This window comes from Varroa jacobsoni, unplaced genomic scaffold (assembly GCF_002532875.2).
Source record: "Varroa jacobsoni isolate VJ856 unplaced genomic scaffold, vjacob_1.0 scaffold_1014, whole genome shotgun sequence".
Lineage (NCBI taxonomy): Eukaryota > Metazoa > Arthropoda > Arachnida > Mesostigmata > Varroidae > Varroa > Varroa jacobsoni.
The window spans coordinates 25,719-46,467 of record NW_019213916.1 but is presented as its reverse complement, the minus strand read 5'-3'; the positions used below and the strand labels follow the sequence as shown (position 1 = coordinate 46,467).

Below are 20,749 nucleotides of genomic sequence, written 5' to 3'. Positions count from 1 at the left end.
CGTGAATCGAATACCCCTTGCCTTGACGACTTATTCGAAATACCACAAACGTCTACAATCACCGTAACCAACTTAGAAGACAAATACGCAAAGGTAAACATTTATGATCAAATACTATTAAAAATGTATAAACAATAAATGCTTTTATTATAAGATTGGACTCTTTTTAAACACAATGAATAGTGCTTTGCATCACATATGCGATTCACCGAAACTTGAAATTCAGCCGCAGACTCTATCGATCTACTTCAAGGCCAACAACTATAATAATACATTACGAAAGTGACGTCTGTCGCGTGCCCTTCGCCTTCCTTTTGGTTTTCCTGTACTGATACAAAACAAAAGTTCCGTTACCCATAGTAGGACCAATCAAGTGATGCTGGAAAGCTGAAATTGTTAGTTGCATCCCTATACAAATATGACACTTGATCTATATTTCGTAGCAACCATTACAAATTCTACCAAAGTTCAATAGCAAACTACCCTGACGAATTGCTTTCTGTTGTTAATATTCGATGAGATATACTCACATAATCTTTGGCGGTTTAACATTCATGCTAAGAGTACACGTTAGTACTCTTTTGAGTAAAACAACCTAGCCTTTCTAAGTTTTCATTTGCTTAGAATAGAAAATGTAATTGAAGAGAATACTCTAGTTTATATATTATATTACTTGATGTATTTTTTTGTACTATAGCTACATCACTTGATAAATATATTATCATTGTGTATATGATCAATAGATTATTCTATTGCTATATCTATTTTCTATTTTTTTTATGTAATCTACTTGGCCTTGAAGAGGTACACATGCAATATATTTGAAAAACAAATCTGTTACAGGCTAAATGATTTACACAGTGGATAGCTTATGAATCACATCGCTAAATTATCTCAACATGGATAAACATTTTGTAAAATTCCTCGACAAACACTATATGTATATAAGCTAACACAAAGCGAGCATATTGTGCGATAAACGTATCTTCTATGAACAATAGATCTGCCAAAAAATAATTTCGTTTTTCCTCTCAATTCACATAGTATTAAATTCTGGAAGAAGCTAATCTTGTTTCTTAAAATAACTTGTTTGAATTTCCGCAGCCCTTTTTAGCATTTGGACAGTAGACGGATCTCTATGATAATATAAAAAAATTTAAAGAAGTGATCAGTTCATAGGCTCATTTTCGGGCTCCTGCCTCTTGTTTTGGATAGCTTGTTTTCTAGATATATAGATATATAAATAGAGCCAAATACTTGTAACCCGCTAGAAGAGTGCGAGAGCTCTAAGAACGAAAAGTATCATTTATTTGGTTTGCCAAACTCTCTGGACCGCCGAAGCCATAAAAGCCCAGCCCTGTCCTTTGCCTTGGCTGGGCCTTTACATTATCTTTTTTTAATTCAATCTGATGAGCTGAATTAAAGCGGAGTTTGCATCGCTATTTCACAATATTTGGGAGGGGGGAACCTTTTTCGAGTCTTCAAGTATTATAAGTTCTCGCGAGTTGCTCAGCCTTTAAACTCTTACACAATCCTCGTTGTTGTCTTAGATGCATTTTTTTCAAGGCGCAAGGACGTATAGGACACAAACTTTTTCGGTTGTGTGATTTCATCGTATAAGAAACTACTAAAAACAAACGGATCCAAAACATAAACAATGCAACAATTGTAGAAAGCTCCGGCAAGCGTGCAGGTCGAATGTCCTGTAAACAAAGTTCCAAAATTGCCAAAATTACTTTCTGGCTAAGCTAATCAAATAAGATTAATTAAGATTAACTAACTAGCTAGTTCAAATGGTAGTAATATTCAACGCTGGAAAGTTTTCTAATATTTTTATTCAAACTCTGTAACATTCTTGATACGACACGCAAAATATGTATAGAACTGTCAAAAAATATATTAATGGCTAATATAATTTACATGAAGTTATCGATGGCAAATAAAAAACATAATCGGTGCGTAAACAACAGCTAAAATAACGGTCAGCCGAACTATGTCAGCCTCCGGTGCTAAATACAGCATCCAACAGGAACTCACTTATCAGCTGACCTACCCCATTCCCAAGGTGGGCAGCTAGATTAAATATGCAGGAAACAATAGCGTAAACTCGAGGATGATTGTATCCTCCCTGATACTGATGTGTAAAAAAAGTAGTAGGGCAGAAACATGTGATTCGTCGCATATCCCCGAATAAATTGGCAAATACATATCCGCTATAGATCTACCAACTTGTTAAATACGATAGAGATGGAAATCGATGCTACGATCCTTGCAGGCAGTACAGCACTAGGATCCTTGTATCAGACACCTGCTTTGCGAGATAGCCGAATACAAATCAAGGCAAACAAATAAAGCTCACTACGTTCGTGCAGCGCATTTATGCCGGCTTTGGCAATAGGTTGATAGACAATCCGAATCTAATTGTCGTTTTGTCAGAATCAGATGCCAAAAGCAGTCTTCCGATGATCGTCTAAACCATAACGGTAACAATTGTGGCCGAACCCATTATTACGCCCAGCTGACCCTGTGACAATCTGATAGGTTTATCGCCGCGATACAGCAAGTGTTGTGACAGGATTGTTGGAGGTATAAAGAGGGTCTGGACTACGCAGACAAGCCCAACGAGTAACGCAACTTTGGGTCGAGACCGCGTCACACAGCCTGCAGCAGAACCAACAGATATTGTTGCTCGACTATAGAATAGATCGATAGAGGCGTCTTCTCTGGCATGTAGCGCTAAGAAGACGCTTGTGGCGAGTGGAGACTTGCGTACGCTGGCGGCCCTGGAGAGAAACCCTGGAAAGACTACACAGCTTAAGCTAGAGGGATATAGCTCGAATGAATAAAACGGTAAACCACGTGAGAGCTGTAACCGCCGAACACTTAGTGCGCTCTTGCCTTCGTGCACAGGCGTAATTACGTCTCGAGACCAGGACACCCGAACGTGACGTTCGTATGAAGATGAAACTCCATTCAAGCATAGAGATGATGTACCAAAGTAGGTAATAGGTGTTTTATTTGAATTATGCTTTTATTATAAACATTGTTAGAATTCTGGTGATCCTTTAAGGTTGATGTAGGTGCGTGGCGTTAACATCAAGCTCCGTGAATCTGTGAGTTTGTTTCTTGTCCAAACACTGGCTTACCCTTTTGCAAACGTATGCCCCGCATTACATACATGAATCAGACGTAAGACCATGGTGCTACTTCCTTCCAATGTGAGCTAAGATCTGCTCGGTTTAAATCCGAACTGATGCTTGTTACAATTCTCCCATCATTTGAGCCTTGTTTCATATAGACCATTGCAATGTTTCATTCGTTCGGTACGCTTGCTGCATATACACGGCAAGCCTCTTTAACAAATTAATAACGTTCTTTTACTTCCGTGTTTGAATATTCCACCGCTGTGACTTTGCCATCTAATATTTTGCATTAGTACTCCCGTGCTTATGTGTTGACTGTCCACTCGAGCTAAAGACAATCTATCACACTCCATAAGTAATCGGTTAGTTCTATTCAAATCACTTCATTACCGCATTACCAGGCTATTTCTAGAGGAAACTAACCTATGACGAAACCTTGTCACAAAATAACCCCCAAAAAAATCTGATGCGAATATTTTGCTTCGTAGCGAATCGAGCTAGTATGCAGCGTGAAGAATGTCTAACAATATTTTAATGGTATTATTCTAAACTGAACTATGCAAGATGGTTATAGATGATCTTCCTAGAAAACCAGCAACGCTAACGAGATTTATCAACCAGGAAAGTTATAGCAAAGCATTATAAACATATGTAAGACAATGAAATCGTAAGCTTGGCATCAGCAAGTCGAAAGTCCATTGCCTTTCAAATCGTTGCGAATAGAAAAGTTACATCCAATTAATGGTACATGCTATCAATAAATGCAGATGATTTTGATCGAAAAATACAATTTTACGAAGGGTACTTGAACAAAAGTAAACAGAATGCACACTTTTCAGGGTAGATAGTTTGAAATGATAAAGCTACATCCCATAACTAAATAGCACAATTAGTCAACACAACTGCTTTTACCAGGTAACTATAAATTCACCTAATACACACGAATTAAACAGGCGCAAAAATGTGAAGCCATATTTCAAACAAAGGATTGATTTCTTTAACGGTACAGTGACTGTTGATAGTTACTTGAATTTACTGCAAGACGATGTTGTAGCGCACGCTTGTGAGGACATCAGTGAAGATAAGAAGTTCAGTTTTGGAATACCTGTACACTAGATCGTGATGGAGGAGCATAGCTTAACGAAAAGATTTCAAACAGATGGATAAGAGAAGAGGTTCTATAGGACACCCGGTTCTCTATAGCTGACGTCAATGGGCTTTTCTTATCCAGAAGGAAATTTTAAGGATAAAGTCAGACTACATCAGAAACTCAATGACACTGCATTATTTAAAGGCCACAATTGAGCAAAACCGCGCCATAGAACCAAATTGAATGTGCGTAAATATATGTCAATTAATTGTCGATCGTTATCAACAGCGTATTGACCAGGAGAATAATCATTTTAAACACCTGGGGTAGGAGGATAAGTTCTACCATTTATGTAGATTCTTTCGCATTATAAATAAACATAATATATAAATATAAAAATTAAGAAAAAAAGACCGAAGTTAAATTCATTCGACTGTATATACATTTCTTTAGCACACCCATCGTACTCCATATATATATATATATATATACAAGCTCTTGCTTGCGTACATGAACATGAATAATAATATGGTGTTATTATTTATAACCGATAGAAGAATAATGTTAGATTTGATGAGTTTGCAGTTCAAGGATAGTTTATGTTGTGTAGTCTGGCGCGTTGTATTTCAAATTGATGAATCGACACTTTGATAAAAGTGTCGCTGTGTGGTGAAAATAAATGCGGGCGAATCAGCAAAGGACGATATTGAAGCCTGTCCTGTCTCTGTTGTATCTACCAACTTGAGCTGTGAATACCGATTGATAGTTGCTGCACTTACAACTGTGCTCGTTTGTGCTTTGACCCGATCGAGAGGCCCCGGTGACATTGTATAAGAGTCGCTGAAAGTGAAGCCTACTGAGATATCCTTGGGAGGATGTGGTACGAAATTATTCCGTCCGCAGCAATCATTACGGGCCTATTGGCCACACCCTTTATCGCAGATCGATATGTTCATCGATTGTGGACCGGAAAAGTATGTGCTTTAAATAATGTGTCCCCTTTTCCAGTCGAGCCACGCTTGCAGAAAATGAATTGATTTTATTAACCTATGTATAATGCATGCGTTACATTTCTACCAGTGTTAACTGTCATTGCTGTCGTATTTATCAAATAAACGCACTTGCATCTTTTGTCAAATCTAAAAAATATTATTATGATTCAACTCATCAGTGAATCAGGCGATGAAATTATCACTACAATGTCCAACCCCTTTTGGAAGAAATGGACAAACGTTGTTGCTGGGGCACCTATGTAGCGCATCATTTAATCAGTAGTTTTCTTAGATCATAGTTTTGGAATTTTATGGAGCTCAAGCAACATAGCAACATGACACTTTCATAATTCTTTTCATTAATTCATGTAGACTTTAATAGCAAGGACATAATAAAAAACAACAATGACAACAAAGAGTAGTGAGGTATTTAATGACTTTGCATAAACTGACTCAATGTTTTTTTGCCTTTCTTGTGTAGAATGAAAAAAAACGGAAAGTCATAAATCTCGATCATGGATTCAATTTTATTCCAGCAGTTGTCTGTTTATTTGCTTTAATCATATACCTAAGCTTCTTGTTCTATGCAATTATTATAAACCATATTGCCTAGTGTTATTACAGTTAATTTTTACTATTCTTTTGTTATTCGCTTGATAATGTTGTAAGTTTACGTTGTTGTTATAAAAATACTTAATTGAGAGATAATAAACACTATTACTTAATATATATCGTCTAGCTTTTTTTGCTGACCCTCTGTCATTGGTTGACAAGTTAGCATTCCTTCATCGTGACCATTATTTTTGTAGATTTTATTTTAGTTTACAAAAAGATTGTAACTAATGCGGTTGTGACATTTTTTCTTTAATTTTTATAGCCATACCTTCGCGATACTACACATCCGCGAGCAACGGAGCTAATTCTTCGAGACATCCGACTTACAGGCGACCAATACAAGCCTTTGGTAAGAACATTTTCTGTTAGGTTAGACGAGGAAAGACATGACATATTCTTTCAGTGTACTTGGCAGGTACTTGCGTGAATGCGGTACTTATTATGTTGTGGATAATGGCCATTCGGAGTGCGCGTGACCTCGAAAGACGAAACAGACTTTTATTTTAAGGCATTCTCTCCTACTGGCTATGAGAACGACCTTAGACGTACTCCTCGTAGAGCGATACCGTTTAGACAATTGGCGTTCTGATAAGAGAAACAGCTGAAACAATCAGAATTCTAAAGGTTTCTTTATCCTGATATTGTATGGTTCATTTTACATCAAACGCGACTGGGAATAAGGCAGTTACATTTTTTGCTATAAGTTGTAGTATCTTAGATTAAAAACTTACAATTGACAACGCGCAACAGATATAAAGACGAACCTTGTGTAAGCTATGGCTTTCCTAGGAGAGTTAATCACGTGTACTTCATAAGTAGACGTTTACGGCAATTACGTGTATGTTATGTTATTTCCAACAAGGACTTAAATAAAGTCCTTAAATAAAGGTGACTTGACTTAGATAAAGAAATGATAGCAAAGGCGCTTTTCCTAATGCCATCGCTACATCAGTAAACCCGATACGAGACAATTATCTTTAGCTGTGTACTTTACTTTAGTAATTGTTACGTGTGCTAAACCGGAAGCCATTACTAACTCTGCATTCTGTTCCTATTTCAGGGCATTGAGGTTGTTCCTGATCTCGACAAGGAGTAGACTTTGCTAGAACTGTTACTCTGTTTTAATTAGTAGGAGACTTAGTATTTGATAAACGAGTACCTCTGCGCGTTTAGAATAAAATTAGATACGATCGCGTGTATACAAATGTAGCCATACGGAGTATTTATTTCAGTTTAATATATATTAATGGGTACGCTGTTTGTAGTGTCTTCTTTTAAAGATTACGGTTCTAATACTGAGCAAATTGCCAACACAATTTTATGACGATAATTGCGTTAGTGTAGACCAGCATGGCATCTTAACCACTTTACCTACCCCTATGATAACAATAACGCTAACTGTGAGCTGAAAAATCTTGCTTGTTCCGCAAAAATCCCGTTACTGGTGTATTTCGCACGTGCCTTATGCGTCTCATACATTAAGTTTAGAAAGTCTTTTTTTGGCATTGAAGATTTACTAGATCACAACAACTTTAAAACCTATGTACTTCTGAAAACCAAACGGAAGATGATTTGTTTTAAATATAAATGGAAAGCAGCGTGTTCTAGATCTCTGATGCGCATTATGTCAAATGCGTTGCCATGATAGCCCTAAACATTCGGCCATTGTTCGCTCAAATTAGGCGTTGAAAAATCGTTACTATGGCATATTTTTACCAAACCATGTCATAAGTCTGTCCTCATCAGGGTTATTTTATAAAATGACAATCTCATCGTTTTCTTAATATATTGCAAGAAAAAACAATGTTGCTTAGTGCTTAAAACATCCAAAATAGTTTATTGGTTATTAACGTGAAATCTCAAGAGTTTAAATGAAACTATTTGAGGTTAAAAAATCATGTGGTTTGAAAGTGTTTACCTTGTTCACGGGAACATCTCTGTGTTGGGTTTCGCAGGTCAGTTTGAGATTTTTTTTTAGAGCCTGAGAAAATGATTTTATCGAGTATGCCTTTTATCAAACACAAGCTCAAAACTTACACAGTAACTTACTTTTTACTAAGCTTTTTTTACCTCGAATGCACCTAACTGAAAATTAAAAAAATAGTACTTTCGAGAACGAGACGCGTCGTTCAATATACAGAGTTGCATATTTTTTCCGGACTCTTAGCTACCACTAGATCATAACATATCTGCCTTGAAAAATAACGTATAGCTTCTTGTAAAAAATGTTGAGTTGCCCTTTTTAAATTTATTAGAAGTTGTAACAAGCTGTCGTTTTATGTATCTCGTATGTAGCATGTTAGGGTCCTTGCTAAAAAAACATATTATTTCCCGAAAAAAATATTAATACAGTTATACGTTCGGCGAAAATGAAAAGTTCCTCAAAAATTTCACCGCAGTATTTAATTAGTTTCATAGCCATAAATTCGGAAGCGTTGTTTTTAGACTCAGGCATAGTTTAAGGAGCCAAACTGGAATACAAAAAGGCTAATTTAGGATATTTTTAATACCATTCATTGATACTGTGGTCTTTGATGCCTGGGTACGAAAACATTTCGTTTTAGTGGGGCCTAGCGAAACAGTATGATGTGACCTTTAACGCAGACTTCATTTTAAAATAAACGTAGTAGCAGGTCGTCGTGGTGAGCAAAGCAGCGTTGGTCATAGTTTGACGTCACAGCTTCTCAACTGTTTGGACTTATTAAGAAGTAGCCTCCGCCTAAGGGAACGGCGCATTGTAATCATTGGTTTACATTTCCCGATACAGATCCAGTTAACTCATCCGATAGTATTATTGCTATTATAAAGTCAAAGGAAAAACTCACTGACCAGTTTGTCTCGTCATTACATTAGATGTATTAAATAGAGAGAATTTTGCCCTGACTGTGTGTTGAAGCGTCGACTTCTCGATGTTTCTTTTGGGTCTGACCAATGAGCGCAGCGATAATTCGGGCATGTATCATATGTTATTGTTTGTCGATCGACCGCGCAGAACAGCTTCGTGACATCGCCGTTTACGGACGATACCCATATGTATTACATAATTAATGTTATTTCGTAATATACATACAAATTCGAAATAATGGGGCGTCATATAGTAGCAGTAGTAATAATCATGACCATCCTTGATACTGTTTATTAAGTATTAGAAGTAGAAGTAGAATTTGGTGAACTAGAATATAATATCATAATTAACCTATAGTAGATCACTGTTAACATAACATGATAAAACATCGCAGCGAAATCTATTGTGCATTATTGTCTATATATGTACATCTTTTTTTTTTCATTAGAAGAACGTAGCACGTTTATTTAACTCTGCATGATGCATCTTAGCGAATTTCATAAGCACATCGAAGAAACCTTCGGTTGTGGGCTTTGTACAAACTTACTCCGAATACCTATTATTATTATTATTATTAGTTTATTAAAAAAAACGCTAAAAGAAAAAATATTTTTGATTGTTAGTAGAGGCTTAATTGTGTCGCTCATTATTGCAGGTAAAAGGCAATTTCTCGGTAGTTGTTCATACGTCTGTAATTGGCTGAAACTATTTGCAAATATCAACGAAACAAAAATCTCGAATGTTCCTTCATTATGTGTTCCTTTTCCTAACTTAACTTAACAAATAGGAAGCATTATATAATTTAACTTAATGTCTAAGATTTTCGTATTTTATAACGTCGTGAAGTAATCTCTCGTTTTATGTTAGGGCGCAGCGTAACTTACATCGAAACACCAAAAAACAGAACTGTTTGTTAAATTATCTGAGGAATAGGCATCAGAGCACACCGTGTTGAAGAGACTCTGACTAGACCAATAATGAGAATACTGTAGATTCATAATCAGCACATAATGATGGATGTAACAACAATGGTCGGGATAAAAATAATCAGATAATTAGGATGGAAAATGCAGGGGTATCGGCCCCGAGTGACTTCAGCCTTTATAAATGAGTGTAAACAATCCACACGACTTTCTATAAACTACACACACACACACACTAAGTAATTGTTTATTTATGCTTCGTTAACAGTCGTAGCTTTCTTCAAGGTGCCAGGATACTTATATCCTCACTTAAAATCCACCAACTATGACCCTAACGAGGTTTGTCGCATTATTGCATTATACACACGGGATTTTCGACGAGTGACTCTGTCCACAATAATGTCGAGGTGCATTCTCCGTCCGTTCTGCAGTGAAACGAAGTGATTAGCAGACCGTTCATTGGAGGAACTGTTAGCAATCAGCCACACAAAGGCGTTAGCATGATATGGATATGTATTTACAGTTTCCTTTGTCTACAGACTGACCGACGCTATGAAACGAAAAAAAACTTTAACAGTATTGCGTCTTTTCACTGTGTTGTCTTGTCTGGTTACGGATCAATAGATCTCTATAAAGCTTCTCTAAAACCCCCCACCCACAAAAGTTCAGACTACGCTGAGGTACTATAGGCCTTTGTCAAGATTAAATTTTTATTGTGGAACTGATCCTTTTTAAAGTAGTCTACCGGAACTTCCGAATGCTCCAGCACGTGCCAGAAAAAATTCGTTTTCTTTCAGTCCGCAGCCCTGGCCACCCCACCAGGTACTTCGGCCTTTTTTTTGCTATTCCGTAATGGGTTTGTTGCATCGCTGGCCTATAGTTTTTGATGGAAACTTCGAGAGAGTTATTAAACGTAGATGTACATATGAATGACATGCCTGATTTAATATTAATTTGTACAAGGACCTTTTTACGATACATAGTCGATGTGGAAAAATCGTTCTAGTTAAATCATATTACCGTAGGTCTACATATTTCCCGTACGCGCTTTTTTTTTTTTTTACGCGCTATTATCTGGATGTTCTTAGTTAAGGACAAAAGAGATTAAATCACCGCAGAAACTTATACAAGTGGTATCGGAGTACTGCTTCCATATCGGATTACTTGTCGAGAGAGGGAACCGTCATTTTTTTCTAACCTGTTAACGCTTGCTTCCTATTTTACTGGCGGTAAACATCAAGCGAATATGGCTAGTACCGTTATTCATCGTGTTTTGCTTTCTTAGGTCGGATTAGTTGTTATATTTGCAATAACTACACTCAATAAAGAAGTTCGTTTAGTATCCGGAGTTCTTGATTCAAATCAGTTGATCGTATTTTATAATATATAGAATACTGCCAATTACTCGGCTGGAAAGCTCATTTTTGAAGTATACTATTTCAGATATCAAACTATAGCACCTTTCCTGTTAGAAACAAATAGCGACGGTACGAACTTTACACCAACAACTATAAGCGGACATTTACGTGTATGCGAACTAAACGATTATCGTAAAGAACTGATACATCCGTATAAAGTAAATATTGATTAGAATGTAGGTAGATACGAACTGTACGTATTAGCAGACATTGTCAAAATATAGATGGACAGCCCCATTAGCATGAACCCTATCGATGAAACTTGCTCGTCGAAAAGCGGCCGTGCGTGCCGTGTTATCGCATAGCAGCAGGAGCAGCAACAAACTTACGCGACTCAGTTCCCGTCATTACCGATACCCTTTATTTGACGTCTTTATCGGCAAATACTAAGCAAATCTGGCGCGCGCGCAAATCAACATTTCTCAATAGAAAGCGAAAAAAAAGTATTGCCGCGCTAATAATCTTGTCGCCGCAGACTTCCAAGGTTTTTTCGTCGTTTTGGAAAGATACTAGTACGGCGTACAAAGTAAACAACACAAGTCGGACTAGCGAATGCATTTAATTTTGCCATAATTCTTTTTTCCACCTAAATTACACCCTGTATCTCTTCGAGTTGCACAAGGTAATGATATTTACATAAGTTCTACATTGTTATTATTACGGGTATTAGAAAAACAGAGACCGCGTACGATGCGGTCATTCGAAAATACCTCTCACCTACATAACGAACCTTTCGCAAATTGGCTAACACTGAATGTACAGCAGCTAAAGCTGTATTTCGGATGTGGTGGATATTCTATGATACGCGATATTGAGGTGATACGACATGAGAATTACCTCGTTCCGCTTCAAACACTACTACAAAAAATCAATAGAACAAAACAACATCGGATTAATTTCAGAGCTAATTAGTATTTATGTACGTTGCGTGCCTTCAGCTTATGCATAATTTAGAGCGAAAGATACATTTTTTTCTGCACTAAACTCTGCGTAGGAATATGTCAGAAGTGGTTCCAGCGAATTTCGTCTACATCAATGCCTTCTTAAATCATAACTAGGCTCAAGGAGCAGGCTTTTTAGAATTAATACCAACAAGAATCATGTTAGGCGGTGCTTTGTTAGGTAGCACAGTTTATCACACCATAACTGAGCGATGTATTAGATGCTTCTCGGCACTCGTACACGGTGCTACTTTGAATGTCGGATTGGAATCGTCCTGTTAACTGAGTGGCCGGCGCGTCTAAGGAGCCGTGCTCATCTTCCCCTCGACCTGCACTTAACTGTCGCCAACCAGAAAATGAAAGTAGTAACGCTTTATTGAGACCTAGAGCAGGCAAACGACTCATTATAGCACCACTACCTGAGGTAAGTCGAATACATGTATTGCACGATCTACAGAAGGGTTCTACGATTGAATCGCACTCACATGTCATATAAGGCGGTGATAGTTCAATAGTATAGGCAATCGGATGATGGACTATCGATATATTCAGTTTTTCGATGAGTCGTGTGATGATTAGAACGGCGAAGATAGGAATCACTGGTTTGATTTCCATCTTCACAGAAAAAAAAAAGATTATGGACGGATATACGTTTTGGAAACATTGCTCTGTCAGATATACTGTCAATGCATAGAAAAAGCTGAATAGTTACATTCCGGTCAGTCTATACGTAACACCAGACAGAGCATCAGCTGTTGAATATTTGGTGTCGAAGTTCGCATCAAAAATTTTTCCCGCCACTAGAAAGAAGGCAAAGGCCGTTGAGATACTCAAATCAATATGGGTCAATTTGTTTAAACCCAAAAATATGATATAAAGATTTTAGGACTTCGTCATTTCCAGGAAGTTTTGATATGAACGGTGAAAACAACGGCTTTCATAGCCTATATAAAGATAGCACAGACTAAAAGCAGCAATAAAAAGGAAGCGAACATTATCGAAGGGTTTGCTGAAACTGTTTCGGCCTGTTTGTTCGAAAATAGACGGCCTAAACTCGCTTTTACGTGTGAATGGTGGTTTAGGAACGATATTAGCCAGTTCGGCACGAGCCGGCCCGAAGCTTGTGAACGATTAGCGAAAATTTCTCGCAAAAAACAGGTCTATATGCATGGAATTTACTTGTATTCCTCAGTTGCTTTCCTTCGTACAGTCCTAATATAATTTTTTAATTATTTGGTTCTCAAAAACTATATTGTATTGTGAAGTTTAAAAAACGTATGATGGTATCACCCCATGAGTCGAGTTAAGCACAAATGTGGCGAAAGTATCATAGCAAGTTCACTTCGCACATGTCCCGTCAGATCCAATATAAACGACAGCGATCGGAAAAAAATTCTGACAAAGCCGACATCTTCACAGGTGACACTTGACCACTATCAGTTGGAAGGCATTCGACAACGAATTGGGGAAAGAAAAAAGTCAAAAAAACCATTTAGTTTTCATCCTTAGACAGAAATTGTATTGACGGCAGCTCCGGTTGATTCTGCCGCGGCCCGTCCCAGCTTCACAGCAGTTCTAGTAGATGGGCATGTTTGTTGATCATTTGTCGTCTACCTGTGCAATGTATTGCCCATTTGGATGTCAAAAGATTCCACGCTTCCAGACCAGTTGCGACTAATTCCGTCCTCTAGCCCATCGTTTCTTAGAATCAGTTGTCTATCTGAGGACTCTGCAGGTTTCCACTAACTTCGTACTGCGTATACCAATTAAAATTCATAGGTTTACTGGACGTTTCTATCGTTCTGGACGTTCTGTCGACGTAAGTGACGTCGACAGGGTGCTAGTCATAAACAAGCGGACAATAAGACTTTTGCGCTTCGATTCCCTTAAATATAGAGGAACGACCTGAAATCCCTATTCAGATAGGTACTGAAAAGACGAAGGCCATTCTGAGTCGCTGTCCGTTTTGTCGAATCCTCATATTTCTGTCAAAGATCATTTGCCTTACACACAGAATCAGGTAAAATATGCATAAAATATCATAGTTACTATAAGAGGCAAGCGGCGGGGCTGTGCTTGTGATCTATGCCCTAAGCAAACAATTTGAAGGGCCTCGTACTATAGCCTCCGCCTAGTCGATGTGCCGTCATAAGCCAACCGCCAGAATGGGTCTCGGCCAGCAGCTAATGTCTCGGAGGTTCTCTAACGAAAGACATCTATCTATCTATCTATACCAACTGCACGAAGTTCGAAATTTTGGCGAAGCGCGAATATGTAGGTGTTTTAGCTGCAATTCTGAGTTCTACAAAAAACAAGCCTACGCCTTTAGCAACTATATAAAGAAATGTTGTTCAGAACCGCTGAAATTATTTTCAAAAGATTCAATAACTAATAGCTTGTGTGCCAAAATGTGGCACATTCATAAAATTTATCCGTTTGTTGAGGAAGGGTAACATTGAAGGATACATTTTCGCAAGAGCTGTGATTGGCACTCACAATGTAATCAAATAAGCATGAAGCAACTACTAAAATGGTAAGGGTACCTGTATTTTATACTGGCCAGCTTTTTAGTACTATCCCATCACGAATAGGTATGATAAAGCTTTACTGAAACTTTTACATAGTTTATTTCATCGAAAGTAGATCGTGTTAACAAAAGCTTACAGTTTTGTAAGAAAAGTCGGCTAGTTGACAGAACTTTAGAGGTTTTGGCTAACACTATACTCATATGTTGTATTAGCAACAATGCTAAACGGTGGGTAATTTTACGATATAGTAATTAACTATTAGCCACTCCTCTTAGCCACACCCACAAGACATATTCTTGCTCGATTTCTGCTATTACAAAATGCGTTAAAGCTCGACAGATTTGTAAGCATTTCTCGTCTTTCTAGTTAGATAAGTTTGATCGAACAGATCTTTCACTGTTTCTGACTTCACCGCTGTATGAGTAACTTCATCGGCCAGCACAGTGTGCGTTGATAAGCAACCCGGGCGTTGTGAGACAAGACGAGTACATGTAGCAATAGAATCGATAGGTGCCGCATATGGATGCGGCGAAGTAACCCCATTACGTCAAACTAGAATTTGGACAAGTTCCCCAAGGTCTCTTAAGCCGTTCGACTTTCCCATAGATCGGATCACTTTTTGAGGAATAACTGGACGAACGACTGAAGGGCTTGAAAGCAGATCAAAAATCACAACGACAGCAATGGCAGCACCATCAACGTTGACCTCATTCAGTTTGTGGCGCCAAAACGAAAACTTTGAAAAGAATAGAAAAAGGGGGAAAGACAAAGAAACGTCATGTGGAAATCTAACGATAGACAGCCAATTATCAACGTGGGTAGAGGAAGGCGGTACGAAAGGGGATAAGAAGGACTTCAGACAACAGTGGTTCGTTGTCTTTCTGAATATTTGCTTCAACGGAAGATGTAAGAGAGAACGAAGACATTGGGCGCGATAAAGGTCTTTCTGCGAATCCGAAATATCAACACGAGTCGTGATAAAAGTTATCCGATACTGATAATTATGCATCGAATATCGCGACTATCGGAGTTGATCATTGGCTCGAAATGTACGATAGCGTCCTTATCTATACGCGGTAATTTGATTTGCCAAGTAAATGTTAATTACACTTGTTCTTATACCACACCGTATTGTCGATTAACGCGCCACAGATTCAAAATACTCATGTGCGATACCGAAAATGTCTTGTTAGTAACTAATTTATACAACGAAGTCTGTGTATTTAGCCACTTTGATCGAAACGGTAGATTTCGTTCAAGCTTAACCATGCTTGTGTTATACATATAGAAAATATGTGGTGATTACTCCAGGAGCGTGTTTGCCTGCTAATCTTAGAGACACATTGTGATCTAGGTTCGAACCCGAACAAAGACAGACAGGTAGAGTTCGTTTTGTGTTGGGAGCCGGCCAGGCGGCCAACCAACCAACCAACCCTCTGTCTCGGGACAACGATACATGACGTAGAAGCTCGAAACATAGAAGAGGCTCTGGTAGCGTTCTGTGTTGTTCAAAGCTTTCTTTATAGTGGCTGATTTACTAGAGATGAAGCAATATGCTGACTTATTAACTGTGTTAAGCTCGGCCAGTAGTAAGGTTGCACACGCAATTAGTTACTTTCAAAGCAGCGCTATCAAGAACTGTTAAACTGTCGTATGAGTCTAAGAACATGGGGTCGCCTTGATAATGTGTTATCGGTTCTGTGCTCGAGTATGATCATTGTGACTACGTCAGTAATTCGACCAAGTGCGGTATCGTTTCAAGAGACCTGAGTAAATTTTCATGTATAATTCATGTGTGTTTAATGTAATTCCTAATACGGACGTGAAACGCGAATCATTTAATTAGTATGAGTCAATGCAGACGATTCCGCAAACATATCACTACTTGTTGGACTCGTAACGGCAACTTGTCCTTAGGCGTGATTTTATTGTTTACCTGCTTACGTGTCTCGGCCCTTTCCAAAGGAATCGAACACCAGGCATAAGCTACCCCAAGCACTTGCTACACTCACTTGATTGCCAATGAATATGATCGTCGCTCCATCAGTCGTCGATTGAGACCGCCGCCAGTTTTAGCCCGAACATTTAGACAAGGGCTCCTCATGCTCTCTTTCGCCCTTAACTATGTGCTTTTTTTCTTTTTCAGTTTTCAATACAGACATCGATTTTACTGGAGGCGACCCGATATTGCAGATCGGACACTGGCACCGCTACTTTTTTATTTGGCGCCAAAATGTGTTTAAACGCTGGCGCCAAAGCCGCCGGCGCCAATTTCGACGAACGAACGGATAGTCTTCAGCGTGAAACAGTCGAGCGCGCGATTTGATAGAAATGCGGCGCGTGCGAACCAACGGCTAGACGAAATGTACAAAAGGCGTTCTACATTGTCGGAGGAAAGGACCGAAATATATATTTGTATAAAGAGCGAGAGTGAGTGCGGCAGAGCGATAGAGAGAGCGCCCGTTTCTTTCCGCGCGCTCGCCTCGGTGGTTTGTGCTACTTACAGCGACGAAACTCGCCACAAAGGCTACGACGACTCAGATTCGCTGTCACGTTTCTCGCCATTAGCAACTGACTGATGTGACGAGTGGCTGTTTGGACGGTAGCGATAACGGCAGCGCCGTTGACGCACGATGAAATACCGGCCTTCACCTGGAGACCCAGAGCGGCATAATCGAGAAACAGCAGCGTCTACCAGACAACACACTTTAGTACATAGGTGTAGTAGAGAACACATGCAGTACGCAAACGAGTTGACTATACTAAAAAAGAATCGAATGAAGCGCCAATAGAAGTAGCTGAATGTGACAAAATGCCTCTTTAAGCGAACTTTCCTGTGTTACTAGCGCATCTACTGCGGTCCCGTTCGGTATGATCCGTGTAAAACTAGACAGCTACCATAGTGGTACAAACAAATCCGATTGGTTGCAATGTAGCTAGCAAGATCATGTTAACTAGTTAGGTCAGCTCCAATTCCTCCATTTTCCCATGAAAGCGTTGAAATTTCATGATCGTTTGTTTACCAGGCTCTCTACTATAAGGCTACAAGACATTTGGGCGATGCTTTCTTATGGACGCAAGATGATTTGTGAGAAACCAGTTTGTCGGTAAAAGCTAGACAGAAGCCCAATGTCAAAAGCCAAACACTATTCACCTGGCGACCCGTTTGAAAACGGAAACGGCTAAAAGACAGTTGTTCACTTGTCGTGAACGAAGCATCCGTCGTCTTAGGCAACACGTAAACCGACCCAATTTAGGCTGGAAGCTTTCGAAGAGGCCGCCTACCAATACGGTGCTCTGTGCTGTTACGTGAAAGCAATTATTGTCGCATTAACTCTAGCGCCTATGGCGCAGCCTAAAGAATCAGGTCGGCAAATTAGCAAGGTCCGTTTGGAAAGTACGGTTTTGAAGCAGCCTATTTGCCATGTTGGCCTTTTCATTTTCATAAAACCTCAACACACGGCCTACGATGAAGGCGAAAATGTATCGTGTATAAAGTACATCAAGATTTCATGTGTATCCATTGGGCTTTGGGAAACGCGATGTAAATTATTAAATATCTGTAAGCATCGATTGAAATGGAACACATGACAATATAGGTAGCCAGCCTTATGGCAACTGAAAAATTCCGGGTTTCATGCATTGATTACGAGTTGATCTCGGAGCGATACGTTATAGTGGTACCGCATGTTAGGGATTTTGTACTAGTTGGAAAGAACCACTGTAGGTGCACTAAGCAATACCTTTTACAGCATAGCAGCATTTTTCAATCCTAATTTTTAAAAAACTTTTAAAGGATAGAAGTTTTCCAGTGCTTGAAATAGAAAGGTTGTAGACTTTTTAAACTGTACGTTTTGGATCATTACATGGTTATAACACCTGCTGTCTTCGGCAGAGATTTTAGGCGTTCAATGATGTGTACAGTGTATACTAGATACTTCGGACATGATCGTGGCTGCTTTAACAGGGTTCACAACGTGGCTCCTTCATGGCAGATCACGATAGGCATGCCCATGCGTACAATACAAATGCTCTATGCGTCGCATACGTACGAGCTTTTCGCTAAGTATACTGTAAAGGTAAACATTTTTTTGAGAAGTCAATATTGCAGCTATGTGACGAAAGTACATCATTACGGCAAACGTCGAGCGAGCATTTCCACCCATGTAATTAGCTAATTATACATATCTACTGCGTGAGCACTTTCATTTCGATACACCTCCAGGTCTTAGATTACCATCTAGTCCATCATACGAAATACGTTGGGTGGTTCCTGCTGACCTAAAAGGCCTTTTGCCCTTTCAACGCAGATGTGGTGATATGCATCTCGGAGGCGCACTCCTCAGAGGACGGCTCACTGCGATGACAGTTGAACTAATAGCGAACATATGTGCGTACTTAATATGTGGACGTCAAGCGTTCATCGGCTTGAAAGAAACTGTGCAGCGTTCGTATAATCTATCTACTAGAAATCTTTGCTTGTGTGGTTCATTGTCAAAGCTAGGTCGATCTCCTGATGTCGGTCGAGAAGATCGTCGCTTTCTTGGATCGCTCGAGGTTTATCCTGTGAAGACTTGCGCCAAAGATGGAGCCGATCGGTCAAGTGTTTTACTCTATAGGGAGAAGTTTACTTTTGTCCATGGAGCGTCATTGCAACTTAGTTAATTTCAAAATGGTCGAAAATTTGTTTTGGTTTTCGACATTGTTTCGAAACAATGCCGTATCACTGTTACAAAGACGAAAGCGGTTAGCAGCGCCGCTGAATCATCAGTATGGATTGCGTTGTCTTGCGTTAACGAGTACGCTCAACTTAACAGGATGTATTTAAATGATGTTGCGGGTTTTGATTGACTATTATTCGACTGCTATTTCTGATGTAAACATATCTCTACACAGATAAGGTATGTTTTATAGAAAGCGCGAGAAGAAAAAGCGGAATGAAATAACTGATATGTATCATTGATTGCCAAATTACCCAAACAGGATGCATGGGGAGAAGCCTACGATTAGCCGACTGGTATAATCCTGTTTTCCTTCTGAGACCAATATTTTATTACAGTTCTATTGCCTTTTTCAACTACACTCCCTGCTCGTGGTCCTTCACGCAGGTAAACTGCATGGCTTACGCGCAATAACTACCTGAGTTTGTTATATAACATTTCACAATCGAAATATGGTCATGAAGCTTTCATTGTAAATGGAACGAATGTCGACTGATCGAGTCATATACCACACGATCTCGTTACTTTCAGTTGTACACATACATGATTGTTGTTTCTATTTAGCGTCTACCGTTGACACAGTGTGCCGGTATCTATATGGGGGTCGAGATAGATGGAAATTCCAGCATGTCGAACACGACTGAAGTGGTATAAACAGCCGCGTATTGCTCATGATGTTTTTGGAAGTTGGGCCCTGACCCGCTCTGATGTCACGGCGATAGACACAGCCGCCGAGGCCGATACTTGGCTAGTGGCGTTGCTGCTAGTGGTGACGCCAAAGTGTTTGGGACACTACATGGAACGTAAGCGAATAACGGAACCGAACTGGGTCCCTGCCTGGGCAGGGTTCAATTTAGGCGCCAAAAGTGCATTGCCTTTTGAATCGGTCTATCGACTTGGTTTGCTCGCCATGACTCCTAAGCGTTCCGCATAGCTACCGGTAGAACTTTGTCGAAAAAGACCAACCGTCGTCAAGCAGGTCTACCCTTTGGACACGGGGCCACGAGCGACCCTTTCCAACTCAACGAAGCAACTTTCGTACAGCGTGTCATGACGAAAAAAAGACAGCTGAAAGGCACCGTTATCTTCTGCAAATAGTAGACACTTTTTTTGACCGGGAACATGATGAATATCGTCTTGTCAACCACTTCGAAAGGCATTGCAACTACTAGGAGATACGTTCGTGGAAATTAAATTATATAAAAATGAATCACAGCATATTACAGATAAATTAGCTTGTAGGTAGGGTCAATGTATGTTTCCATGACTTGACATTTTGATAGGGCCGAAAGTGGAATGTAGACTTGCTATAGCACATTAGCCATCAGGAGTCAGGCGTATGCTTCGTTTTTGCTGACGGCTCGGATGAGTTATAGATTTATCGCTATACGCTCGTATAATCTGCTCACGATTAAACTCTACAGCGACCTAATCTAAATCAAAATAAGGTCATCATAGGCACTTTGTAGGAAACTTATTATTTTTTATCGTTTTTTTTTTATCCGTGTACGTGTGATACACCTCAGTGAATAT

The 20,749-nt window shown here is 39.3% G+C and overlaps 1 protein-coding gene and 1 long non-coding RNA gene across 2 annotated transcripts; one reads left to right on the top strand and one right to left on the bottom strand.

Annotated features, from left to right (window-relative positions):
• Positions 1 to 124: 124 nt before the first annotated feature.
• On the bottom strand, positions 125 to 16,647 carry LOC147752765 (uncharacterized). Its single transcript, XR_015313183.1, has 3 exons — positions 16,508 to 16,647; positions 1,529 to 1,703; positions 125 to 328 (listed from the first exon to the last, which is right to left on the bottom strand). It is a non-coding gene; the product is annotated as an uncharacterized LOC147752765 (long non-coding RNA).
• Positions 4,910 to 7,049, top strand: ND-MWFE (NADH dehydrogenase (ubiquinone) MWFE subunit). Its single transcript, XM_086970642.1, has 3 exons — positions 4,910 to 5,207; positions 6,103 to 6,189; positions 6,901 to 7,049. The coding sequence occupies exons 1-3, from the start codon at positions 5,109 to 5,111 to the stop codon at positions 6,934 to 6,936; spliced, it is 222 nt and encodes a 73-aa protein (XP_086826768.1). The 5' UTR covers positions 4,910 to 5,108; the 3' UTR covers positions 6,937 to 7,049.
• Positions 16,648 to 20,749: the final 4,102 nt, after the last annotated feature.